Here is a 25727-nt window from a genome sequence, read left to right on the forward strand (position 1 = left end):
CTTATCCTACAATCCGCTAGGTTATCTATTTTCATTTACATTTATAAAAGAGTTACTTTCCTGAATAATTACGCCTTTTTCTACTATACTATTGTACATGTTCTGTTAATGGAATATCTATTTATATTATATTATTGTACATGCTCTGTTAATGGAATTTTGTTGATAATTCTAAAATTCCATAAAATATTTGAACTAGAAAGACCAGCTTTATATTCCAGGTTACTCGAGACAAGTGACAGATGATTCCTGATTCACTATGGCTGATGCCCTCTGCTTAATAAATAAGCTTGTCTGGATGTACAAAATAGTCTGTACTCACTTCTCTTCTATGAATAGCTTCTTTCAAGAGATTCACAACATCTTCTCCTTCACAGCCAGATGCATTGAAACCTTTTGTCCACTTCAGAAGAATGCCCTATGGAGAAAAAAGAAATGATATAGCAATGATAGTGGCACATACCCTAGTTAATTATTGTGTATTCAATAATAAATGTTCTCTGTGGGCTACCTTGATCAAAGCCTGTTGATCAGCAAATCTCTGAATGGAAAAGCAGCTCAGGGGCTGCAGGAGTGCTTGAAGTTACACTTGAAAACTGACTGAATGCGATTAATTTTTAAGGCAAAAGATCTGTTGTTTTCCTGACACCAAGAGAAAATGGTGACAGGGGAGGGAGCTCCAGCAGATTGACAGCCTCAGGTCTGTTCCTGTGTGCTGTGTAACAAGACGGGGGGAGACTGTTCTAAGGAATAGATTTTTTTGAAGTAGTCCCATTTTTTAGCAAGTTCAAAGTCACATTGCATAGAAATAAACAATTAGCCGGATTCAGGTAGGGGCGCGTATCTTTAAGGCGGTGTAACGTATGGTATTTACGCTACGCCGCCTTAAGTCAGAGAGGTAAGTACTGTATTCACAAAGTACTTGCCTCCTAACTTACGGCGGCGTACCGTAAATGGGGCCGGCGTAAGCACGCCTAATTCAAATGAGGATGAGGGGCGTGTTTTATGTTAATGGGGGGTGACCCGACGCGATTGACGTTTTTTACGAACGGCCGTCCGTGTACATATCCCAGTGTGCATTGCTCCAAAGTACGCTGCAAGGACGTATTGGTTGCGTCCAGCCCTATTCACGGACGACTTACGCAAACTACGTAAAATTTTCAAATTTCGACGCGGGAACGACGGCCATACTTAACATTGACTACGCCTCCTAGGGGGCAGCTTTATCTTTACGCGGCGTATCTCTTACGGAAACGGCATATCTTTACTGCGACGGGCGCATGTACGTTCGTGAATCGGCGTATCTAGTCATTTACATATTCTACGCCGAACTCAACGGAAGCGCCACCTAGCGGCCAGCCTAAAAATTACACTTTAAGATACGACGGTGTAGGAGACTTACGCCGCTCGTATCTTAGCCTAATTTAAGCGTATCTGGTTTCCAGAATACGCTTAAATTAACGCTGGCGTAGATTCAGAGTTACGACGGCGTATCTACTGATACGTCGCCGTAACTACTACCTGAATCTAGCCCAGTGTCTTCATCTGACTGGATGCAGCTGCTGGCCAGCCAACAATTTACCGCCCGGCTCTTTCGATCTTTCAAAGTATTCTGGAGCACCAGGGACACCCCAAGTAAGTACATTTCAGCCAGTACATCAAGCAGGGTTGCTGTTAGAAATTACAGCGCCCCATACAGCCTACCTGGCAGGTCCCACCCTGGGAAAAAGTGACATATAGTAAATTTATCAGTCCCTTTCTCTGTAGCCTCAGCTGCACAGATGAATGAATAAGAAGCACTCTGAGGCTTCCTGCTCATTCACAAACTGAAGCATAGTAAACAGTTTACTATGCTACAGTGATGAATGGACACGGGAGTTAACAGTACCAATCGCTCACTGTGTTTATTCAGGCAAGGAAAGGGCCAGTAAATGACATATTTACTGGCCCCTTTGCCTTGCTCTCCATCTTAAAACATCCCCCTGTGTGCCCGCAGGAGAAGCCGGCAGCACTGCAGGGGGAGCAATAAAACAGTACAGCTCAGCAGATGCCTGGGCCCCCATTTTGAACTAATGGGTCCCAGGCCCAGTACAGGAGGGCTGGCTGTACTGCCTTATCAGCGTCCCTGACATCAAGAACCACCTGGGTACAACCAGCTAAATCTTTTTTGCTTTTTCCTGCTGATTTGTCAAAGAAGAACCAATGAATGAATAAAGCCACATGTTTACATGATAGAGAATAATGCTGAGTTATTAATAGTTACCGCGTCTAGGCTGTTCTGATGACAAGGAAAAGAGAAGGTGAACCCAAGTGGTAGTAACACTCCTTTCATGCCCATGTATTCCAGGAAGTCGGCAATGCAGGTCACAATGTGATCAAACAGCTGCAAAGAATTTCAGGTTTGTCAGTGTGATATCATAAGTTCTGAAATCATTATTATACACATTTCCACAACAATATCACTACTGTCAGGAATCATTTACAGATAATCAATTCAATCAGTCTGCGGGCTGATTGGAAAAAACAGAACGGATTCCCACAGCCACACAAGCGAGATGGATGGAGGAATCTTCCCTGCTGTGCCATTGGATTCTGACAACCGGACTCCTCCGCTGCAGCCAGAGATCGACAAACGTTTTCCAACATTCTCATTTAGCAGAAGTCAATCATTAAATCAATTTCTGTTGAGCAGGAATGGCTGTACATGGATCAAAATTTGAAATGTAATATACAAATGTGCACGTGCACTCCAATACCGCGTGCACACGATCGGAAATTCAGACAAGAAAAGTCAGATGTGAGCTTTTGGTCGGAAATTCCAACCATGTGTAGGCTCCGGACTTCTGCTGTCGGAATTTCCACCAACAAAAGATTGAAAGCAGGTTCTCTATTTTTCCAACGGAAAAAGTTCCTATCGGAAAATCCACTCGTCTGATGCGCAAAAAAACACGCATGCTCAGAATCAAGCAGAAGCATGGCACTTAATTTTTCTCGGCTCGTCGTACGTGTTTTACGTCACCGCGTTGTTAACGTTCGCAATTTCTGACAACATTTGTGTGACCGTGTGTATGCAAGACAAGTTTGAGCCAACATCCATCGGAAAAAAAATCCACGGTTTTGTTGTCGGAATGTCCGATCGTCTGTACGCGGCAATAGAGGAAAAGCAGCTTGCACAAAAAGGTGACACACCAATCTTATGAAAAATTTACCAAAATAGAGCGCAACATTCAAGGAATGGGTAAAGATACTCAAAAGGTGCGACCCTTTGACCTGTTTGTGCATTATCGGTCACATTTTTTTTAATGCACCTTATTCAGCACTAGCACTTCAATAATAATTTTTTTCATCATATTTTTGCATTTATCACCGTATGAATGAATTGATGTATTTTAACTATTTATTCTTTTGAGTAGTTTTACCCATTGTTTGAATGCTGCATTTTATTTTGGTTTATGAATCAAAATGTGTCCGTTCCCTGCTGAACTGGGCAAATTGTAATCTCTCTATGGCCAGCTTGAGCTCTGCTGTACTTGGGATTGTAAGAGGCCGATACCAGGACAAATTCGGATATTTACATTAAAAGTATATTTATTATTAGCCAGATTCAGAAAGAGTTAAGCCGGCGTATCAGTAGATACGCCACTGTAACTCTGAATCTAAGCCGTCGTATATTTAAGTGTATTCTCAAATTGAGATACACTTAAATCTAGCTAAGATACGACGGCCTGCGCCGTCGTATCTTAGCTTTCTATTTAGGCCGGCCGCTAGGGGCGTGAACGCTGATTTACGCCTAGAATGCGTAAATCAGCGAGATACGCCTATTCACGAACGTACGCTTGCCCGTCGCAGTAAACATACGCCGTTTACGTAAGGCGTTTTCAGGCGTAAAGTTAGTCCACCAAAAAGCTGGCCCAGCCAATGTTAAGTATGGACGTCGGTCCGGCGTTGAATTTTTAAATTTTTACGTAGTTTGCGTAAGTCGTCCGTAAATGGGGCTGGGCGTAATTTACGTTCACGTCGAAACCAATGAGTCTTTGTGGCGTAATTTGGAGCATGCGCACTGGGATAAGTCCACGGACGGCGCATGCGCCGTTCGTTCAAAACGACATTTACGTGGGGTCATGGTTTATTTACATAAAACACGCCCACCTCAACAAAATTTGAATTAGGCAGGCTTACGCCAGCCCATTTACGCTACCCCGCCGTAACTTAGGACGCAAGCGCTTTGTAAATACAGCACTTGCCTCTCTAACTTACGGCGGCGTAGCGTATATGAGATACGCTACGCCTGCCTAACGTTAGGCAGGTCTTACTGAATCTGGCTATATGTTTATAAAAGAAGAATACTGCGCATGTGTAAAATCATAAAAATAAATCATATAAAAATAAATACGTATTTAATTATGTATGAAATTAATACAGAGCTGCAGTAATCCTATATATCTGTTAAGCTTTAAAAACATTTGAACAATTTTTCAACCAACCACAGAGGTGAACAAACTGTTCCCACCATTTATATAAATCTCACCTCCTCTCCGGTCCCCTGCATGGCATCCTGGGGAATGGTGTAGATCTTGTTGTGCATTTCCACTCCGCGTCTCATTCCACTACGAACACGCACCAGGAGTACCCGGAAATTAGTGCCCCCGAGATCCAATGCCAGGAAGTCACCCCTCTCTGGACAAAATGGAATATTGTATCATTACATCTTACATGCCACATTGGCTATTGTATTGCTGTGTATTCACTTTGTGATAAATAACTATCCAAAAATCCTGATTGACTTCTCATTGGATATAACTATATTCACCACAATGGCCATTGCCATTGAAATAAAGGTTAAAGCAATCACTGATCATTAGAATTATGCTTAAAAAAATAATGGCATCTCAGGCTACAAAAGCAATTTCATGAGAATGGGGAAATACTGATATAGGCCCCGTACACACGGCCGAGGAACTCGACGTGCCAAACACATCGAGTTCCTCGGCCAGTTCAGCCCTGGAGCCGCCGAGGACCTCGGAGGGCCGAGAGCTCCCATAGAACAACGAGGAAATAGAGAACATGTTCTCTATTTCCTCGCCGAGGTCCTCGTCGGCTTCCTCGGCCGAAAGTGTACACACGGCCGGGTTTCTCGGCAGAATTCAGCCAGAAACTCGGTCAGAAGCTGAATTCTGCCGAGGAAACTGGTCGTGTGTACGGGGCCTTAGGCCCCCTTTCAGATGGAGCAGAATCCGTCAAGTGGATCCATCTGCTTACCGGGGGATCTCTCAAGCAGGCGCATCACATCCTGCTGTTCTCTATGGGGCGGTGGGATGGAAAAAGACAGCCTGCCCATTTCCATCTGACTGTCATCTGATCCGATCCGCCAGATGGATGGGGAACGGATCTCCAACCATTTGTTTTAAGCAGATCGGATGCCAGCGGGTGTCAGCAGACACGTGTCCATTGACATCTGCCGCTCCATAGAGAATGGGTGGTCCGATTGGGTCCGCCTGAAAAACGGACAGGTGGCCCCCGATTGGTCCGCTGGTGTGAAAAGGGCCTTATTCTGAAACTGAATCGAAATCACAAAGAAGATTATCTTCCCTTGCAGGCTATTTTCTCTAAACTATTACTACCACCCATGTAATGGCGATTAAGAAAGAAGGACGTGTTTGTTGTCCAAATTAGGAGGGCAACCTAGGTGACAACCATGACTTCTCTTTTGAGAAAAGAGTGTAGCCACCTTAGGACACAAAGTATGTAATTCCTAATTACCAGGTAAAAATTTAACAAAAAAACAAAACAAAAAACAAATTCAGCCATCATATCTAAGGCCTGGAAGGCTGAAATATATCATATGTTTGGTCTATAGTTAACATACACTTTGTTAGTGGAAATCTTACCTGTTCCATCGGGGGTAGAGCGCACATATGTGGGCAGCATCTTCACTGTGGCCTCATCATGACTTGTCCTTTTCAGGCCTCTATCCATTTCCACTCCCATGAGTCTTTTGACCTCTAGAAGCTGCTTAGTGCTCAGGTTCAGAGATTCAAGAGTCTTCTCGCGCTCGTGACGCTGGTCAGCCAATCGGTATGCTACAGCTGTCACCATGGCTGCTCCTTTACCACTGCCATCCTCTGAACGGATGAATCGGACATCGCAGTCAGGCACAAGTCGGCGAACAGTCTTCTGAAGAAGCCGGGCAAAGCTGCAGATAGTAACAATAAGAATGCAGACTTAGCCTGGTGTGCACTATGGAAGGTTTACCAACGGCCCTAGGCTGCCTTCTGAATTGCTAAAAATAAAAAGCAAATCACCTAAAAATGATAAAGTATGTTGTAAATAGTACCACTAACAGAAGACCTAGAATTGTTATAGTGCTGTAATGTGTGTATAAAGAAAACTAGAGAGAAGAATGAAGTAGAATCTATACGAACGCCAAACAGCCAATCAGGTATGTCTAATATTAAAGGGATACAAACATCCCCTAAATTTGATGGCCCTGGAGAACCATTGGAAAATCAGCAACACACAGATATTTCCTAAAAACAGATGCAAAAGCTAAATAAGTATATGCAGTGGGTATAAAACCTATCGCAACTTACAGAGAGCTGGAACTGACTAAGCTTGCAGGATTAGTCCACGATGGCCTCACCTGCTATATATTATAACATACTTGGAACAGGGGCATCTAAATGATACTGGATTACTCCGCTCCAGGGCTGGTTGTCAACTATATTCCCCCTGGCCAAGGCCAGTGTGTCATCCCATAATATCTATCCCTGCCTGTTGCTTTTCTACATATGTAAGCCTTTGCGTTCACACATATTCCACCGGTATGCACCTAGCTTAGTCATCTCTCCACACTTACATTCCACCAGTCTGTATCTAGCTTTGAGATGCCTTCACACTTACTGGGGATGATTTTTGTACACAGATCCATCCACGCCCACAGTTGATTTCAGCCGTTCCACACCCTTGTTCTCACGAATACGCCTCAGAACTGCAGAAAGTGTGGCCGCACATAAATTGGCGGATCTGGTAGACACAATTTGGCAAATTCGGTGAGTTGCTACACAGTCCTCATGTGAAGGTTCCAGTCCCAGTTTGCTCAGGAGTGCATGTGCCGTTTTGATCCCTTCCTTATCTCTGTAAAAGCAGAAGGAGACAATGATGCAAGTCCATATTACATCCGGAGAACAATGACCTGCTACCCCAAACACAGAACCAATATACTTCAAAGGCAAGCAGCTTAAAGCGTTTGTTAACCCCCCCAAAAAATGGATCCTGCTCCTTGAAAGCATGTTATATGACACAGTGCTTGTCCTGTGTCATTTTGCCCCCTGTAACACCTAAAAAACCTAGCTGATCCTGCCAGTTTCTCCACACCCCTCTGTAAACTGACCACAATAATCATGGCTGCTGAGACTAGACACTGTGGTCAGTTTACGCGCCTCTGTCATCAGCATCCTGCTATCTGTTCTTCTCTCTGCTCCTGTGTCATCCTCCCCCTTCACTCTCTGTGTGTGAGACACCCCCCCCCCCTCCTGCTGCTCTCATAACACTAACCTGTATACACCATCAGCACTGCCTCCTATTGCAGCGTCCCCCTCTGTGTGTGATTTATAAATAGGAATGCTGTAAATACCTAATTTAAGAGCCAAGATTGTGATTACATGACCAACCAGCTCTCGCCTCCTCCCCTCCAGACTGACATCTTCAGAGGAATCACAGCCCCGCCTACTGCATCTCTCAGAGGAGGAAAAGAGAAAGCTGGCCAGTCATGTGATCTCAATTTCTGCAGTAAAATTTGGTATTTGCAGCATTTATTTTTATAAAATCACACACAGAGGGGGATACTACAATAGGAGGCAGTGCTGATGGTGTATACAGGTTAGAGTGGCTTAACAACTTATTTAATGATGGAAACACTTTTAAAATAGAGTGAATAGACTAGAAACGAACAACAGTTTTATGTTGGTGAAAAGGTTTATTGTTTCATTACTAATAGACACATTGGAGTTGATTTACTAAAACTGGAGAGTGAAAAATCTGGTGCAGCTCTGCATATAAACCAATTGGCTTCTAACTTCAGATTGCCCAATTAAGTTTTGACAAAAAACCTTGAAACGGATTGGTTTCTATGCAGAGCTGCACCAGATTTTGCAGATCAACCCCATTGAGTTGGTTCTGTTAATAAGTCATATGCCTGCATGGGTTTCCTCCGAGTACTCCGGTTTCCTTCCACACTTCAAAAACATGCTGGTAGGTTAATTGGCTCCTGTCTAAATTGGCTCTAGTATGTGTATATATGAACGTGAGTTAGGGACCTTAGATTGTAAGCTCCTTGAGGGCAGGGACTGATGCAGGGGTCAAGTCCTGGGGAAAAAAGTGTGGGAACTCCCACCCAAGATCCACTACCCCACCAAAAAAAAAAATGATATGCTCATATGCATAAGTACTAAACCACATGTTTGTTTTTTTTTCGATCCACTGTACCTTAGTAATCCTTTACGTTACTGGCCGCTTCCTGTATATGGATTCATCGGGTAGTGTGCGGGTATTCCGTCACTTCCTCGATGCCGCAATGTCTCCTGGGAGCTTTTGTTATTGTTCCCAAGAGACATTGCGGAGGTCTGCCGTGAGTTTTAGAAAGAACTTATTTCTAAATCCCGCAATAACTTGCGGCAGTCCTCCACAATGTCTCCTGGGAACAATGACAAAAGCTCCCAGGAGACATTGCGGCATCGAGGAAGTGACGGAATACCCGCACACTACCTGATGAATCCATATACAGGAAGCGGCCAGTAACAAAGTATTACTAAGGTTAGCCTGCCCCTGACAGTGACTCGAGCTGGGCATCGCCGCTTAGTGAAGGATTGGCTTGGGCGGCTCGGCTGCTCTCGGCTGCTCTAGTCCTGCAAAGGGAACTGAGTTCCTGCTGTGAAAAAAGTGCAGGAACTCCATTCTCAGGCGTTCCTGCAGGACTTGAGCCCTGGACTGATGTGAATGTATAATATATATATATATATATATATATATATATATATATATATATATATATATATATATATATATATATATATATGTAAAGCTCTGCGTAAATTGATGCTGCTATACAAGTACCTGTAATAAATAAATGCATTTTGATGATCTTACTTTTCAATTTCTGATACATAGCGTGTCTCAAAGTGTCCAGTGGTCAACAGATCGGCGGTGATTCTTCCACCAAACAGCAGATCCTCCTTGGCCATCTTGACTAGAATGAGCCTCACCAGCTCTCCCATGTACATCCCACTGATCATCTTCTCAAACCTAAAAAGAGAAGAAGATCTAACTGTCAGCACCGCGCATTTCTCTGAGATCCAACGCAGCTACATGGGCATGGTGCAAAGAGCAGTTATGTGCATTATTATACAGCAACCACATGTCAAACACCCACAGTCTAATTTATACTAATGAAATATAACTTCTGATTGGTTGCCCCTCATGACAGCAAAACCAATAAGTCATGCTGCTGTAAATTACAATCTAAAAAATCTACTTTTTTTTTTACACTTCAATGTTACCTCAGTAACACTGGGATAGCTTAATAATGCCCGGTACACACAATCCGATTATCGGACGAATGATCGTCCATTTCTTTTTGCATGCTAATCTCACGTCAAATGAGTTTACTAAATTCTCGTACGACAGAATAAAAATTCGGAAGTGATGTTGTAATATTGATCTGACAACGTACGAAATGTCCGATAGAATAATATCGGATGAACTGTCCTGATCGGCTCTCGAAAGCTCTGTTCCAACGATCCGATTATCGTACGATCGATTAGAATGCAGCATTTTTCATACAATTTTTGGATCTTGTGTACGGGGCTTAACACTATAGCAGAGTATCAAAGTAAATATTTTTACAATACAGTAAATGATCTTCTACATTGTAACATCTTGTCGCTTGCCAAAGCCCATGTGTCAGCTCTGAAAATGTTGTCAACCTTCATATGGTGAAATAACACAAAATGGCCACTGGGTGGCAATCTTGCAATTGTGACATGAATCATGATTACTTATACATTTGCTAGATAAAATCATGAAATGACCATATGGTAATGTGCATTACATTATAAACCTCAATATTTATTTTACTTGAATTGAATAATAATGCATTTACATTTCTTAGCTTTTTTCAATGGCATTCATTGCTTTCTGTTTGCATTTACCGTCCATCAATAATTTAAGGTGGGAGACACTTTGATTTTATTTCAGAGATGGTAAGTATGAACTGGTCCTGGACTTACAGTATATAAAGATACATAAACAATGCAAGATACTTACATCTGCTTTCCAGGATTAAGAGATCCCCTGTCAATCTCTCTGTCAAATTCAGTTCTAATGTCATCCAGTATTCCATCATCTCCAAATGCCCCCCACTCCATGTTCACACACATGCGTCCCTCGTCACCTTCCACCAGATCGAAGTGACGCATATCTTCCATGTAGCAGGCATTGGTTCCAGTACCTGTGAAAAATTCACTCATTAATACAGGTCAAAGCAGACGCGAGGGTTGCTGATAGGAGGAGCATGCATGTATAGTGTGTCAATACTCATATGGCATGCATATATAATAAAACAAAAACATTGGCCCAGATTCACAAAGCACTTACGCCGACGTAAGTGTAACTATGCGCCCTCGTATCTGTGCGCCGTGCCCACAATCTGAGATACGCCTAAAAATAGGCTTCCTACGACCGACGTAACTTGCCTACGCCGTCGTATCGTGGGCGCATATTTACGCTGGGCGCATTTGCCGCTCCCATTGATTTTCTATGCAAACGAGGGAGATACGCTGATTCACGAACGTACTTGCGCCCGGTGCATAATATACGCGGTTTGCGTAAGTCGTGCGTCCGGCGTAAAGTTATGCCCCATATAGGAGGCGCAACTCATGCAAAGGTATGGACCAGGGAACACAGCCGTCGTATTTTACGTAGTTTACGAAGTACGTGAATATGGCTGGGCGTAGGTTACGTTAATGTCGTAGGCAGTGATTCGACGTAGCTTAGGCAGTTGTTTCAACGCGATTCTGAGCATGCGCACTGGGATGCGGCCGCGGGACGGTGCATGCGCTGTTCGTTTTAAGTACTCCTATGGCGCTTGGCCCATCATTTGCATGGGGTCACTCCCAATTCCACCTACGTTGGCTTACACCAAGGAAACCCAGCGTAGATTTGAGAGCTAGTGGGAGCAAGTGCTTTGTGAATACTGTGCTTGCCTCTCTGCGCTGCGTCGGCGTAGCGTATATTCCATGCGCTACGCCGGCATAAATATGCGCCGGTGTATGTGAATCCGGGCTATCGTATATATCATATCATACACACACACATACACACACAGTATATATAAATGAGATATATATTTATTACAAACGCACAAAATAGAGGAAGGAGCCCACACACACACACAAACGTGCTAGAAAGTAATAATTCCCTCCTTACCTATAATAAGTCCAATCTCACAGTTGTGGTCATCAAATCCACATGTCATCATTGTCCCCACTGTGTCATTCACCACTGCCACAATATCAATGTCAAAATCCTGTACAAGTATTAAGAAAAAAATGAAGGTTTAATGTCACTTTAAAAGCAGCAGTGAAAAAGGTTAAACTGCATCCGTATTGTAAAGTCATTATACAATGTGAAGGTGGAACGTTCACTTTAACCACTTCAGCTCCCGAAGATTTACCCCCCTTCCTGACCAGGCCCTTTTTTTGCGATACGGTACTGTGTTATTTTAACTGACAATTGCGTGGCTGTGCGACGCTGTACCTAAACAAAATGTACTGTATGTCCTTTTTTTCACCACAAATAGAGCTTTTTTTTGGTGGTATTTGATTACTTCTGCGTTTTTATTTTTATTGTGCTAGAAACAAAAAAAGGCCGATAACTTTGAAAAAACAACAATCAGGGTTAAAATCAGGGGCGATCAAAGGGTGAACTATGTGCCTAGTAGAGCTGCACGATTCTGGTCAAAATGCGAATCATGATTCTTTTGCTTAGACTAAAGATCACGATTCTCAAAAACTGAATGCCAGAACCCCCCCCCCCCCCCCAAATAAATAAACCTGTGATTTATCTGAAAATATGAATATATAAAAAACAGACCAGTGATATGTCTATAATGTTAAAGACCATATAACTCCTATGAAAAAAGCAGAATCAAACTTTGATTCTGCTTTTTTCATAGGAGTTATATGGTATTTAACATTATAGACATATCACTGGTGTCTTTTTTATACATCAGAAGCAGTACCGCCAGCAACCACTGGGTGGCGCATGGATACACACTACAGTTGTACAGAACTGTGAGAGAAGCCCAGGCATCTATCCAGCGGCGCAGGCTGCTGACGTTGGTTCCGATATCGGCGCCATTTGCGTTCCACGATGGTTACATGGAACTGGCGGTGACACAGAAGAATCGCGGGTCATCCCGCGGGGAGATCGTGGGCAGGAAGAATTGAGATTGCGATTCTCTCCGCGATTAATCGTGCAGCTCTAGTGCCTAGCTGGTGTTTTCTTCCCTGTGGAGGAGGTGCTTGTGCTAGGGGAAGGCATGGATGGGTGTCCTTGCTTTGCAGAGATACAGGATCCATGTCTTCTGTACTGACAGAACAGCGATGTGCCTTGTTTACAGATTGACGTTCTCCAGCGGTCATAGAGTCCTTGTACCCGCTGGTCAGCTCCTGATGTGTATAGTCACAGCGGAAGCAGGCCACCGGCGGTGCGCATGCACGCCCCAGACCCAGAAGTGCAAGATCGCATACTAGGTACGTGATCCTTCACAGCAGAGCCGCCCTGCCGCAGTATATGTACGTTATACAGTCGGCAAGCAGTTAAAGAGTAAATCCTAAAAGTTGCACATCTAGGTGTCCCATCTAGGTATCCTGAAGCAGTAAGTAGAGTGGCAACCTCAGCCTGGACTCCAACCAGGCCACACCCCCAATGCGTTTCACTCTGCCCTCCGGAGCTTTTTCATTTATCTCCTTAAGCTCTGGGGGCGGAGTGAAACGCATGGCGGATGATGCCTTGTTGGAGTCCAGGCTGAGGTTGCCACTCTACTTACTGCTCCAGGACATCTAGATGTGCGACTTTTAGAGGCCACCCCCATTGTTCTTTGAAGCTTTATAGGAACCCCATTTAAAACAATGGGAAACCGCGGCAATACCGCCCGCAATGCGCCTCTGCAGAGGCGCATTGAGGACGGTATTAACCCTTTATCGGCCGCTAGCGGGGGTTAATACCGCACCGCTAGCGGCCAAATCCCGTGGCCAATCCGACGGTATAGCGCCGCTATTTTTAGCGGCGCTATACCGCCACCGTGGCTCCCGCCCCAGTGTGAAAGGGGCCTTAGTAGATCAACCACTATGTGCGAACGGAGCGGCAGCTGCCTGCTGATGCTGGGACTTAGTTGCTTGCTGCAGAGAGAAGAGAGTAGGAACAGCAGTGGCTGGTCGCCCTAGGCGGCTGCCTAGTTTGCCTAGTGGTAGCACCGGCCCTGAAAGGAAGGTGTTTCAATACTTTTAATAATATAGCGTAAGTTTATAATAATGAATAGATTGAGGGCAGGTAAGCCTCGAAGGAGCACAGGGGCGCACTAATAGCACAATCAGGGCCGGATTAACAATGGGGCTGATGGAGCTGCAGCTCCAGGCCCCTTTCTCAAGATAGGCCCATTTGCCCAAAAAAAAAAAAAAAAAAAAAAAAAATTTTTATTTTTTTTTTTAAGATTTTTTTTTTTCTAAGATCGAATTTGGGGGGTTGTAGCTCGATGACCAGAGGTCACAGAAACCCCACATTTGGGGGTAGGCATGGGAAGAGCTACCCCACAACTGGTTAAAATATGGGACGGCTATCATTTATGGTTCCGGAGATACGGGCCTGCTTTCACAGCCTGTCAGAAGCTACATTCAGAGCGGCCAATATAAATACAAGCTGACACACTACAGCAGACTGAGAGGATCACAGGGCTTATAATAATTATTTGTATATTACTCATGGTAATTAACCCCTTGCCACCCAGGCCAATTCTGACACTTCTCTACTACATGTAAAAATCATCATTTGTTTTTTGCTAGAAAATTACTCTATGGTGGTCTTTGCACTTTTTATGTTGCAGGGTATAGAGCTGCACGATTCTGGCTAAAATGAGAATTGCAATTTTTTTGCTTAGAAGATAGATCACGATTCTCTCACGATTGTTGCGGCCTAACATCATCTTTCACATTAAAACAAAAAAAAATAAAAAAATGGGCTAACTTCACTGTTTTGTTTTTATGGTTTTTATTATTCATTGAAGTGGGAAAATGCAGTGTGACATAACATATTGCAGCAATAGCCATTGTATTCCCTAGAGTCTCTGCTAAAATATATATAATGTTTGGCAGTTCCAAGTAATTTTCTAGCAAATAATATTGCTTTCTAACTTAAGAAACAAGTGTTGGACTTTAAGTGGTTAAATTCAGTTACAATGTTAGTTAGTTACAATGTTCATTTTGTTTACAAACTTGGCAGACTGCCCAGATTTGTTCTTTACACACAGAAGTGTATCCCTTTGATCTAAGAAGGAAGTGTCAGTTACAATGTTTCCTGTTAAAAACTTGGCAGACTGCCCAGATACTTTTGACAGCTGAAAGTCTCTCCACTTGTTATATGAAAGAATCAGCAAACTCTGCATTGAAGATCGTCAGGGGGGTTGAATCGAGATCACGATTTTTTTAACGATTAATTGTGCAGCTCTAGCACGGTATTTGCGCAGCAATTTTTCAAACATGTTTTTTTGGAAAAAAATGTTTCATTCATTAAAAAAACAGTTAGTTAGTTAAGTAAGCACAATTTTTTTTGGTATCCTAAGCGATGCTTTACATTTTTTAGGTTACATGTTTAGAGTTACAGAGGAGGTCTAGTACTAGAATTATTGTTCTCGCTCTAACGATTGTGGCGTATGTAACCTGTGTGTATCTGGCTCTGATACTACCAGTGCCTACCCAGCCACTGACTAGTATCTCTCCCCAGCCTGTCCCCACACACCCTCTCACCTGCTGACCTGTGGATGGGGGAATCACTCCTGCAGTGTTATTGTGTTCTGCCAGTGCGTACAATGATCAGTGTTGCTAACTTTAGCTGGCAGCACTGATTGTTTTAAGAAAAAAAAACAGGCTGGTTGTACTCAAGTTGATTAATAGATTGACTTGTGTAAAACCAGCTAGCCCATACATAGATTGACTATGGCTGGTCTCTGCATAATTGGCGTAATTTCAATCCATGTATGACCCGCTTAACCACTACTCAGTCCCTAAATATCCTTCCACTCCTGTACATAGTGCTCACTGTCATACTCTCCACACTCCTCTCCTATACATAGTACCCACTGTCATACCCTACACACTCCTCTCCTGTACATAGTGCCCACTGTCATACCCTCCACACTCCTCTCCTATACATAGCGCCCACTGTCATACCCTTCACACTCCTCTCCTGTACATAGTGCCTGCTGTCATACACTTCTCTCCTGTACTTAGTGCCCACTGTCGCACCCTCCACACTCCTCTCCTGTACATACTGCTCACTGTCATACCCTCCACACTCCTCTCCTATACATAGTGCCCACTGTCATACCCTCCACACTCCTCTCCTATACATAGTGTTCACTGTCATACCCTCCACACTCCTCTCCTATACATAGAGCCCACTATCATACCGTCTACATTCCTCTCCTGTACATACTGCCCACTGTCATACCCTCCACACTCCTCTCCTGTACATACTGCCCCATCATACCCTCCACACTTCTCTCTGGTACGTACTACCCTCTGTCATACCCCCTCACTCTTCCTGTACACACTGCCCATTGTCATACCCTTCACACTCCTCTCCTGTACATAGTGCTTTTTTCCGTACCCTTTGTACTCCTCTCCTGTACATAGTGCCCACTGTCATACCCTCCACACTCCTCTCCTATACATAGCGCCCACTGTCATACCCTTCACACTCCTCTCCTGTACATAGTGCCTGCTGTCATACACTTCTCTCCTGTACTTAGTGCCCACTGTCACACCCTCCACACTCCTCTCCTGTACATACTGCTCACTGTCATACCCTCCACACTCCTCTCCTATACATAGTGCCCACTGTCATACCCTCCACACTCCTCTCCTATACATAGTGTTCACTGTCATACCCTCCACACTCCTCTCCTATACATAGAGCCCACTATCATACCGTCTACATTCCTCTCCTGTACATACTGCCCACTGTCATACCCTCCACACTCCTCTCCTGTACATACTGCCCCATCATACCCTCCACACTTCTCTCTGGTACGTACTACCCTCTGTCATACCCCCTCACTCTTCCTGTACACACTGCCCATTGTCATACCCTTCACACTCCTCTCCTGTACATAGTGCTTTTTTCCGTACCCTTTGTACTCCTCTCCTGTACATAGTGCCCACTGTTAGACCCTCCACATTCCTCTCCCTCACCTGCACATACTTCCCACTTATATACCGTCCATACTCCTCCCCTATGTCGCTTACCCACAAAAACAGTTCTTTAAAATTATACTGAATATCCTCAATGTTACCAGCTCTAGAATGGACACACTTTTGTTCAACTAAAGGAAATATCAGTTCTCATATTTGTTCTGCCCCATTATTAGTACTCATTTAATCGTGTGATTACTACTATGATGTATAGAGGAACATCAGGGATCTCAGCTACTCTAAATATAGTGGCCCTGAAAATATTTTTTAAATGTTGGCAACTGTGCACTTAAGCACTGCCCAAGGGCCACTGGGTCAGTAGGGGGCCCCATGAGAGGCTACTGGGATCCTGTGATAATAAAGCGGTAGTAAACTTTCCTGACATTACTACTTTTTAGAGGCCCTGGGGTAGGTTATGCCACAATGTACAAGTATGCACAGCATATTAGCACATTAGTGTACACTTACATTTTCAGACTGAGCCCTCCAGTGCTGCGATGAATCAGGCGGGGCCTGGACACTTCTATCTTCACCCGGTCTTCCTTCTGGGTTCTGTGCCTTTGGTCACTTGCCTTGGCTGGGCTGCGTTCATGTCATTCCCACGCATTTATTTATTATTTATTACACCCCATTCACACCTCCGCGACAAAACGCCCGACGCCGGCCGCTCGTGCCGCTGGAGGGGAGAATTCCCATTGCTGTCTATGAGATGGTTCACATCTCATAGACGCCGTACACCTGCGGCATGAAAAAAAGTCCCGGACCCTTTTTTTCAGGCGGCATTGGCGTTCGGCCATACAAAGCAATAGGAAGGATTTGTAAAAAAAAGTTACACTATTCGAGGCAAAATACGCCGCGTACGCGGCGTTACTTGTCACGGAGGTGTGAATGCAGCCTAAAAGGCCCCACCAAAATCCTCAGCACCAGGCCCATGATGTTCTTAATCTGGCCCTGAGCACAATGGCAGAAAAGGTGACCAGTGCGCACCCCCCTCCACCTAATATCATACGCACACAACAATTTCTGCCAAAACATTCCCAAGGATCCAGCATACTTGAAATAAGGGAAACAAGTTACAAGCGAACAGGGTAATAAAGAACTCACCCCACGTTTCTCAATTGCCTTCCGTATAAGGGTTACCACGTCTTTTCCTTCCACACCGCAGGCCTTAAACCCTTTGGTCCAATTTACCAGAATGCTCTAAAAACAGAGACAGAACAATTACAGATCATGTACAGCTATACCAACAATCATCTTCATCTGGCCAAAGGTTAATGAATCATAGAATACAAACTTCATTGCCATGTCTACTTTTTCATCAGGATATGTCCTTATTAAGATAATACCAAAATAATTGGGACAATCTGAAATGTGAATGCCTGTTTTTTTCCCCCTTATTTCTTTTACACATTTTATGGCAGAACTGGAGGTAAAAACCTCATTGTGAACAATATATTACGATGACGCAAGGAACTCTGGTGTGCCCAGGTTGATTTAGGGTTGACCTCCACAAGGTCACATCCTAAAACGAGAAGCATATATATAGCAGGCTGGTAATTAGGAGATGTGTGGCCAGGGAAATGTATATGGAGAGGGTTCCCTGTACATATGATATGTGATTTTCTAAATACTTGAGATACATTTGAGGCCACAGTAAAAAGAACGTGCAATCAGCAAAGCGTAAGATTACTGAGGTTTCTATCTGTCATCACACCTTCACTGACGCAGACCGATTACAGAAGAAAGTGGTTGGCCGTCTGCCAGTACATTAAGTAAACTGCACCCTAGCCTTACTTAAACATGGAGGAACCGGTTTATTGGGAAACGAGGCTCTCTTTCTTGCCTGAGTGTATTTGTATGCAAGATCTACGCCGACCTGAAATCTGAATGGCATCTAGATAATGGCCACATCATTACAGGCTTATTAGCTACAAATAAGAGGTGCAGGACAGCCATAAACCGTCACCGAACACCTTCAGCCCTCCAAAACTGCGTAGTTTCCAGCACATGCACAGCCAAAGCTTATGTTGGAGCTTATTAATTTATTTATTAAGCCTCATACACACGATCGGACTTCCAACCAACTTTTCCGTGGATTTTGGTCCGAAGGGCGTTGTCCGTGAACTTGTTCTGCATACAGACGGCACAACATTTTCAGCCAACATTCACCAAACCACGTGTTTTTCAGCTCTTTACCGCCACCCCGGGCAAATTCTGCTATTGGCTGATGTTTAACATTGGTTTTGAGCATGCGTGTTTGTACATCGGATTTTAGTTGGACCAACGTACACACAATCAGGTAAACCAAAGTTACAGATTTATTGCCCAACAGTTGGTGAGCATGAACAGTCAACTTTCGTAATAATTGTCGTTAATTCAGCCAATAATTGTGTGATGGAGCATACACACGGTCGGATTATCCGACCCAACACGTCCATCAGACAATTATGGCCATAAAGCTGGATCGTGTGTATGAGGCTTTATATGTATATAATGTATATAAAGGCTCGTACACACGATCCAACTTTATGGCCATAATTGTCTGACGGACGTGTTGGGTCGTAAAATCTGACCGTGTGTATGCTCCATCAGACAATTATTGGCTAAGTTAACGACAACAAAAGTTGGCTCTTCATGCTCACCAATTTTTGGGCAATAAATCTGTTACATCGGTTTATCCAATCGTGTGTACACAAGTTGGTCCAACTAAAATCTGATGTACAAACACGCATGCTCAGAACCAATGTTAAACATCAGCCAACAATAGTAGAAGTTGCCCAAAGGGTGGTGGTAAAGAGCTGAAAAATCACGTGGTTTGGTGAATGTTGGCTGAAAATGTTGTACCATGTGCATGCAGAACAAGTTCACGGCCAACGCCCTTCAGACCAAAATCCACGGAAAAGTTGGTCGGAAGTCTGATCGTGTGTACAAGGCTTTAGATCCCTAACTCACATTCATACATACAAGTAGGGATGAGCTTCGCATTCGAGTCGAACTCATGTTCGACTCGAACATCGTATGTTCGATCGTTCGTCTAATTACGAACGTTTTAGGCCGTTCGCGCCAAATTCCAGTTGCGTTTCACGGCCCATAATTCACTGCGGCATCGCAGTGCATTGCTGGCTGATGACTGGCCAAGCATGCACTATGACCCGCATGCTTGGCCAATCACAGCTTGCAATAAACGGAGAGCCATAATTGGCCAAAGCCAGGGTGGCTTTGGCCAATTATGGCTCAGGAGGTTTAGTACACGCCCCACACTATAAAAGGCCGCCTGCAGGTCGGCCTTGTGTAGTGTGTTGCGGTGGTAAAAGAGAGAAGACAGAGAGATAGATAAAGTGTCATTTTTAGTAGGTAGATAGAGCAGGCAGGCAGGCTAGTCAGTTAAAGTTACAGTGTGTAGAGGATATATATGCATTCCAGGTGTTGTATATATATTTATACACTGTATAGTTTAGCTAGATCTGCATTTCCTAATTTACTGGCAGGCAGGCGATTGTGCTAGCTGCAGTATTCTCACGTGGTGTACTGCCTGTGTCCTCTGCAGTGTACACCTAAAGCTACGTGGTGTGTACTGCCTGTGTCCTCTGCAGTGTGCACCTAAAGGTACATGGTTTGTACTGCCTGTGTCCTTTGCAGTGTGCACCTAAAGCTACGTGGTGTGTACTGTCTGTGTCCTCTGCAGTGTGCAGCTAAAGCTACGTGGTGTGTGTACTGCCCGTGTCCTCTGCAGTGTGCACCTAAAGCTATGTGGTGTGTACTGCCCGTGTCCTCTGCAGTGTGAACCTAAAGCTACATGGTGTGTACTGTCTGTGTCCTCTGCAGTGTGCACCTAAAGCTACGTGGTGTGTGTACTGTCTGTGTCTGTGCTATTTTTCTCAATGATTTTCATTCATATTGCAGGGACCAGACATTACATTAAAGCCGCAAGCAGTTTCAAATTACTTTTTTCTTATAGTAAGCTCATTTTGTGCAGGGACAGTTCTAAACATGTGCCACTTCACAGGCATACTATAGACACCCAGCAGGTACAATATTTAAAGTTTTTTTACTTTTTTTTTTCACTTTAAGCATCATTAAAATCACTGCTCCAGAAAAAACGACAGTTTTTAAAACTTTTTTTTTATTGATACATGTTTCCTGGGACAAGACCCGGGTTCTCAAAGACATTTTACGACAATAACTTGCATATTAGGCTTTAAAATTAGCACTTTTGAATTCGACCGCTCGAATCCCATAGACGTCAATAGGGTTCTAAATGTTCGCGCGAACGGTCGGTCCGTTCGAAGGTTCTGGTTCGAACCGAACGTGGGGGGTGTTCGGCTCATCCCTACATACAAGGGCCAATTTAGACAGGAGCCAATTAACCTCCCAGCATGTTTTTAAGGTTTGTGAGGAAACCCATGCAAGCACAACATGTTGGTTTGTTAAATGCTTGATTGGTGCAGTGAAGTTGAAATTTAACATCTTCACTGCATTCGATCACTACCCTGGAAGGGCACGGGCATAAATAATGTCCAAAACTTTGAGGTCTACTTATAAAAAAACTACTGTGGATTTGGCCAGTCATCAAGAGTAATTCCAGTAATCTGCCTAATAGGTTTAGTTCATGTGATCATCAGCTCCATCCAGTGGCCATAATGTGGTACTTATCTAATTGAGGAATTTTTGGCAAAATACCACGTTATGGTCACTAGATGGAGCTGGTGATCATAGAAATAAACATATTAGGCAAATCAAAGGAATTACTTATGATGGCTTGAGATGTTCATATAGCAATTTTAAAAATAAATAAACCCCAAGTGTTTGATCTGCGCTGAAGCATAGAACATAGAGGGTTTAAACTGAAACTTTAATTAAAATTGAAACTTTAATTGTAGTTTCAATTTGTTTACAGGGCAAGGAACATGCATTACTAGCATGCTGGTAACAAAGAAGCCCTGTTGGAGTCATTTATTATGTTGAAGTGATGAGATAATGGGTTCACATGAAACACCCAATCAGATAATGGGAGTAGTAAAAAAAAAAAGGCCTCCTGCACACAATTACATGTTTGAAGAGAATATAGGTTCCCTTTCCTTCAGTCACTAAACCAGCCCAAGTGTTCCCAGGTAACACTATATAACGGAGCAAAGGGTGTGCCTTTCTACTGGGACAGGCACACCCGTTGCTCCGTTATATAGTGTTACCTGGGAACGTAGTATTGTACGACTTATTTCCACTCACCTCATCTAGCTTCGTCTGGTAGCAGGGAAATGAGAAGGTGAATCCCAGAGGAAGCTTCTTGTCTTTAATATGTAGTTTCTCCATGAAGTTAGCCAGACATTCAGCAATGTGGTCAAACAACTGCAATACATAAACATGCATGTAATAAGAAGCAGAAGCAAAACTCTTGCGACCTCTTATAATAAGCCATTTGAGGAGATGAAAATTACAGTTTGAGTTGTCCCGATGTCAGTACAACATTTGTGACGAGTCATGATTATCCATTTGCAATAAAAAAAAAAATACTGAAGAAGGTACACAACTAGTTACAGTGGGCCAGATTCTCGTAGTTCTGCGGCGGCGTAACGTATCCGATTTACGTTACGCCGCCGCAACTTAGACGGGCAAGTGCTGTATTCTCAAAGCACTTACTCCGTAAGTTGCGGCAGGCGTAGCGTAAATCGGCCGGCGTAAGCCCGCCTAATTCAAATTTGGATCAGGGGGGTGTGTTTTATGTAAATGTACTGTGACCCGAGGTGATTGACGTTTTTCACGAACGGCACATGCGCCGTCCGTGGAAATCTCCCAGTGTGCATTGCTCCTAATACGCCGCAAGGACGTATTGGTTTTGACGTGGACGTAAATTACGTCCAGCCCCATTCACGGACGAGTTACGCAAACGACGCAAAATTTTCAAATTTCGACGCGGGAACGACGGCCATACTTAACATTGTTACGCCGCACTTATGCCACCATATAGCAGGGGCAACTAGACGCTGGGAAAAGCCTAACGTAAACGTTGTAACTTTACTGCGTCGGTCGGGCGTACGTTTGTGAATTCGCGTATATAGCCGATTTACATATTTTGACGCGTAAATCAGCTTACACGCCCCTAGCGGTCAGCGGAAAAATGCAGTTACGATCCGACGGCGTAAGAGACTTACGTCTGTCGGATCTAATGGATATCTATGCGTAACTGATTCTAAGAATCAGTCGCATTGATACGACGGGTCGGATTAGGACTTACGACGGCGTACATGGCGCTGCGCCGTCGTAAGTCCTTTCAGAATCTGGCCCAGTGTTTGTGGAATAAACTGCTACTGGCAAGCAGGAACCCAAGGACCTAGATTGTAAGCTATTGTATGTATCAAACATTTCCATTATCCCAAGGCAGTATAGGACCATTTGTGTCTACACTTATTTCTCCACAGCATCTATGGAGGAAGCCATGTTTGCCATACAGCCTGGACGCCAGACATGTCTGCCTTTGTTTATGTCATCTGCATTTAAGCTTTCTCAAACATGTTTGTTCATTCTGATATTTTCTTTCTTTCTTTAATACTATAAGTGGCGTTCTTCCGACTATTTGGGTATTTGATATTTTTTGCCACCTATCAGTGCTACATTCCTTACTTCAATATAACCTATATTATGATTGCACCTTTAGATTAAAACGTAACTCAACTTTTGTAGAGAAAAAAACATTGGGCCATATTCCGAGTATAGTTACGATGGAGTATCTCAGGATACTCCATCGTATCTCTCTTTTTTGGCCCGCGTATCTATGTGAGTGATTCTTAGAATCATTTTCGCATAGATACGCTTAAGATCCGACATGTGTAAGTCACTTACACTGTCGGGTCCTAAATGTAATTACCCGGCCGGCCGCAAGGTGGCGTTTACGTTCAGGTCTCATTTGTTTATGCAAATGAGCCTGATACGCCGATTCCCGAACAAATTTGCGTCGCATAACCGTCGCTAACGTCGTTTGCGTAAGGTTACCCCTGCTATATGAGGGGTAACCTTACGCCAGTCCCACGTACGCCATGTTAATTATGGCGTCGGGTCCGCGTCGTCTTTTCCCGTCGGGTACGTCGTTTCCCTAAGTCGTTCTTGAATACGACTTTACGTCAATGACGCACACGTCGGCGTCATTGACGTTTTCCGCCGAGAACTGGAGCATGCGCACTGGGCTATTTTAAGCCCGGCGCATGCGCAGTTCGTTCGAATCGGGGGCGCGCTTAATTTAAATACAAGCCGCCCCCTTGGAGTTACGCGGGGATACGCCGGGCCAATTACACTACGCCGCCCCAAACTACGGAGCAAGTGTTTGGGGAATACAGCACTTGCTCCTGTAGGTTGGGGCGGCGGAGTGTAAATGGCTTACGCGACGCCCGCCCAAAATCTACGGGAATATGGCCCATTTTCTTTATTGAAACTCTGAGGCCGCGTACACACGGTCGATCCATCCGATGAGAATGGTCGGACGGACCGTTTTCATCGGTTTACCGCTGAAGTGGCCTGATGGTCTGATGTGCGTACACACCATCAGTTCAAAATCCGATCGGGTCAGAACGCGGTGACGTAAAACACACGACGTGCTAAAAAAAAAAATAAGTTCAATGTTTCCAAGCATGCGTCGACTTGATTCTGAGCATGCGTGGGTTTTGAACCGATGCTTTTGTGTACTAACCATCGGTTTGGACCTATCGGTCAGCGTTCCATCTGTTCGATTTTAAAGCAAGTTCTCTAATTATTGTCCGAAGGACAACAGACCAATGGGGCGTACACACGGACGGTTTGGATCAATGAAACTGAACTTTGGTCCGTTTTCATCGGTTTGGACCAATGGTGTGTATGCTGCCTTATGGAATTTCTTCGATGGGGCATACACACAGTCGGAATTTCCTATGGAAAAAGTCCGTCAGACTTTTTCAATCAGAAATTCCGATCGTGTGTACGCGGCATAAGTGTTCATATGACTTGTTAATCTGACGCTTTCCCCGACTTGTTCATTCCCCAACTTAGTTGGGGTAGGCGGTACATTTTGGTCGGGGTGGGTCAGCCACGCCCTGTGACCTCTGACCTCTGGGAACCTGCCTTCTGACCTTTGGGGGAGGTCCCTGTTCCAATTCCTGAGTCCTAGCCATATTCTTCAATGGGAAACATTGTATGTGGATTATTTTATCTGTAAACTATGCTTTTGTTTCTAAAAAAATAAATAAATCTATATATATATTTTTAAATTAGTAAATTGAATTTCATATTTAATTGTCCTTTAAATTTATTTACCTAAAAGCACTTTATTAGTAGCGCACAAAGCTACCTCGAGGGGTTTTCAGTGTTTCTCTAATTAAAAGTAAATAACTCAATACGTGTTATACCAAGAAACAATCAGTACAATAATGAATACATCAATATTAAATTCCTAATTCCCATATCGTATTAAACATGATTTAATAGGGATAATAACTGTACAATATTTGCGTGTGGCGAGGTTTTTTTTTTATACAGCCCTTTGCCAGACTGTAATATTGGAAGACTGTAGACTGGCTCAGTCATTTCAGGCTGATGGCTTCTTTTTTATTACATTGTTTTCTTTGCCAAGCTCCTGACAAAACATGTCACAGCTAATCAGAGCATTAAAGATGGCAGGAGCTGAGCAGAGTGAAGCCGGATTGTGCATGTTATTGTAGTGGAGCGGTCGTGTTGAAATTCCTGAAATCACTCATTGGCAGGAAAATTACCCTTGTGTGCTATGGGCAGCACGCAGGAAATGCTGAGGAGGGCACATTCTGTAGGCTGACCGCATTGTGCATGACTTCCAGGCGACTGCACCTGTATTAATGCACCTATTACACAAGACCCGATAAGAGGAAAGCCGCCGGGGACACAACTGGAATTCAGACACTTAAGACACTTGGCGCCTGTGTTGACGGGGTTTTGATCACTACAAGTCTATGACAATGCAAAACCTGCTTGATGAAAGTCAAACACAGGTCAGCAGGTCAAATGTACCAATTCATTCTTAGAGATGGTCTTAAAAGGTTCTCAAACTGATGCCATGGGCACAAGCCCAATGCCCACTGACACATGCCTTACCAGACTTATTCCATAATACAGTGGAACCTTAGTTTAATAGTAACTTGGTTTGAGAGTGTTTTGATTTGCAGGCAATTTTTTTTTTTTTATTCTGACTCGGTTTGCAAGTGTTAACTC

At 43.8% G+C, this 25727-nt stretch overlaps 1 protein-coding gene across 1 annotated transcript in view; it reads right to left on the reverse strand.

The window, feature by feature from the left end:
* LOC120932959 (hexokinase-2) overlaps nucleotides 1-25727 on the reverse strand; it is an 86897-nt gene that overhangs the window by 15224 nt on the left and 45946 nt on the right. Inside the window, exons 4-13 of the mRNA XM_040345848.1 lie at nucleotides 21750-21869; nucleotides 17628-17723; nucleotides 11482-11581; nucleotides 10321-10504; nucleotides 9145-9300; nucleotides 6901-7134; nucleotides 5889-6193; nucleotides 4529-4677; nucleotides 2264-2383; nucleotides 323-418 (exon numbers count right to left, since the gene is read on the reverse strand). Of these exons, the coding sequence (XP_040201782.1) occupies nucleotides 323-418; nucleotides 2264-2383; nucleotides 4529-4677; nucleotides 5889-6193; nucleotides 6901-7134; nucleotides 9145-9300; nucleotides 10321-10504; nucleotides 11482-11581; nucleotides 17628-17723; nucleotides 21750-21869 (1560 nt within the window). The remainder of the gene's footprint in view (nucleotides 1-322; nucleotides 419-2263; nucleotides 2384-4528; nucleotides 4678-5888; nucleotides 6194-6900; nucleotides 7135-9144; nucleotides 9301-10320; nucleotides 10505-11481; nucleotides 11582-17627; nucleotides 17724-21749; nucleotides 21870-25727) is intronic.

This window comes from Rana temporaria, chromosome 3, assembly GCF_905171775.1.
Source record: "Rana temporaria chromosome 3, aRanTem1.1, whole genome shotgun sequence".
Taxonomy (NCBI): Eukaryota; Metazoa; Chordata; class Amphibia; order Anura; family Ranidae; genus Rana; species Rana temporaria.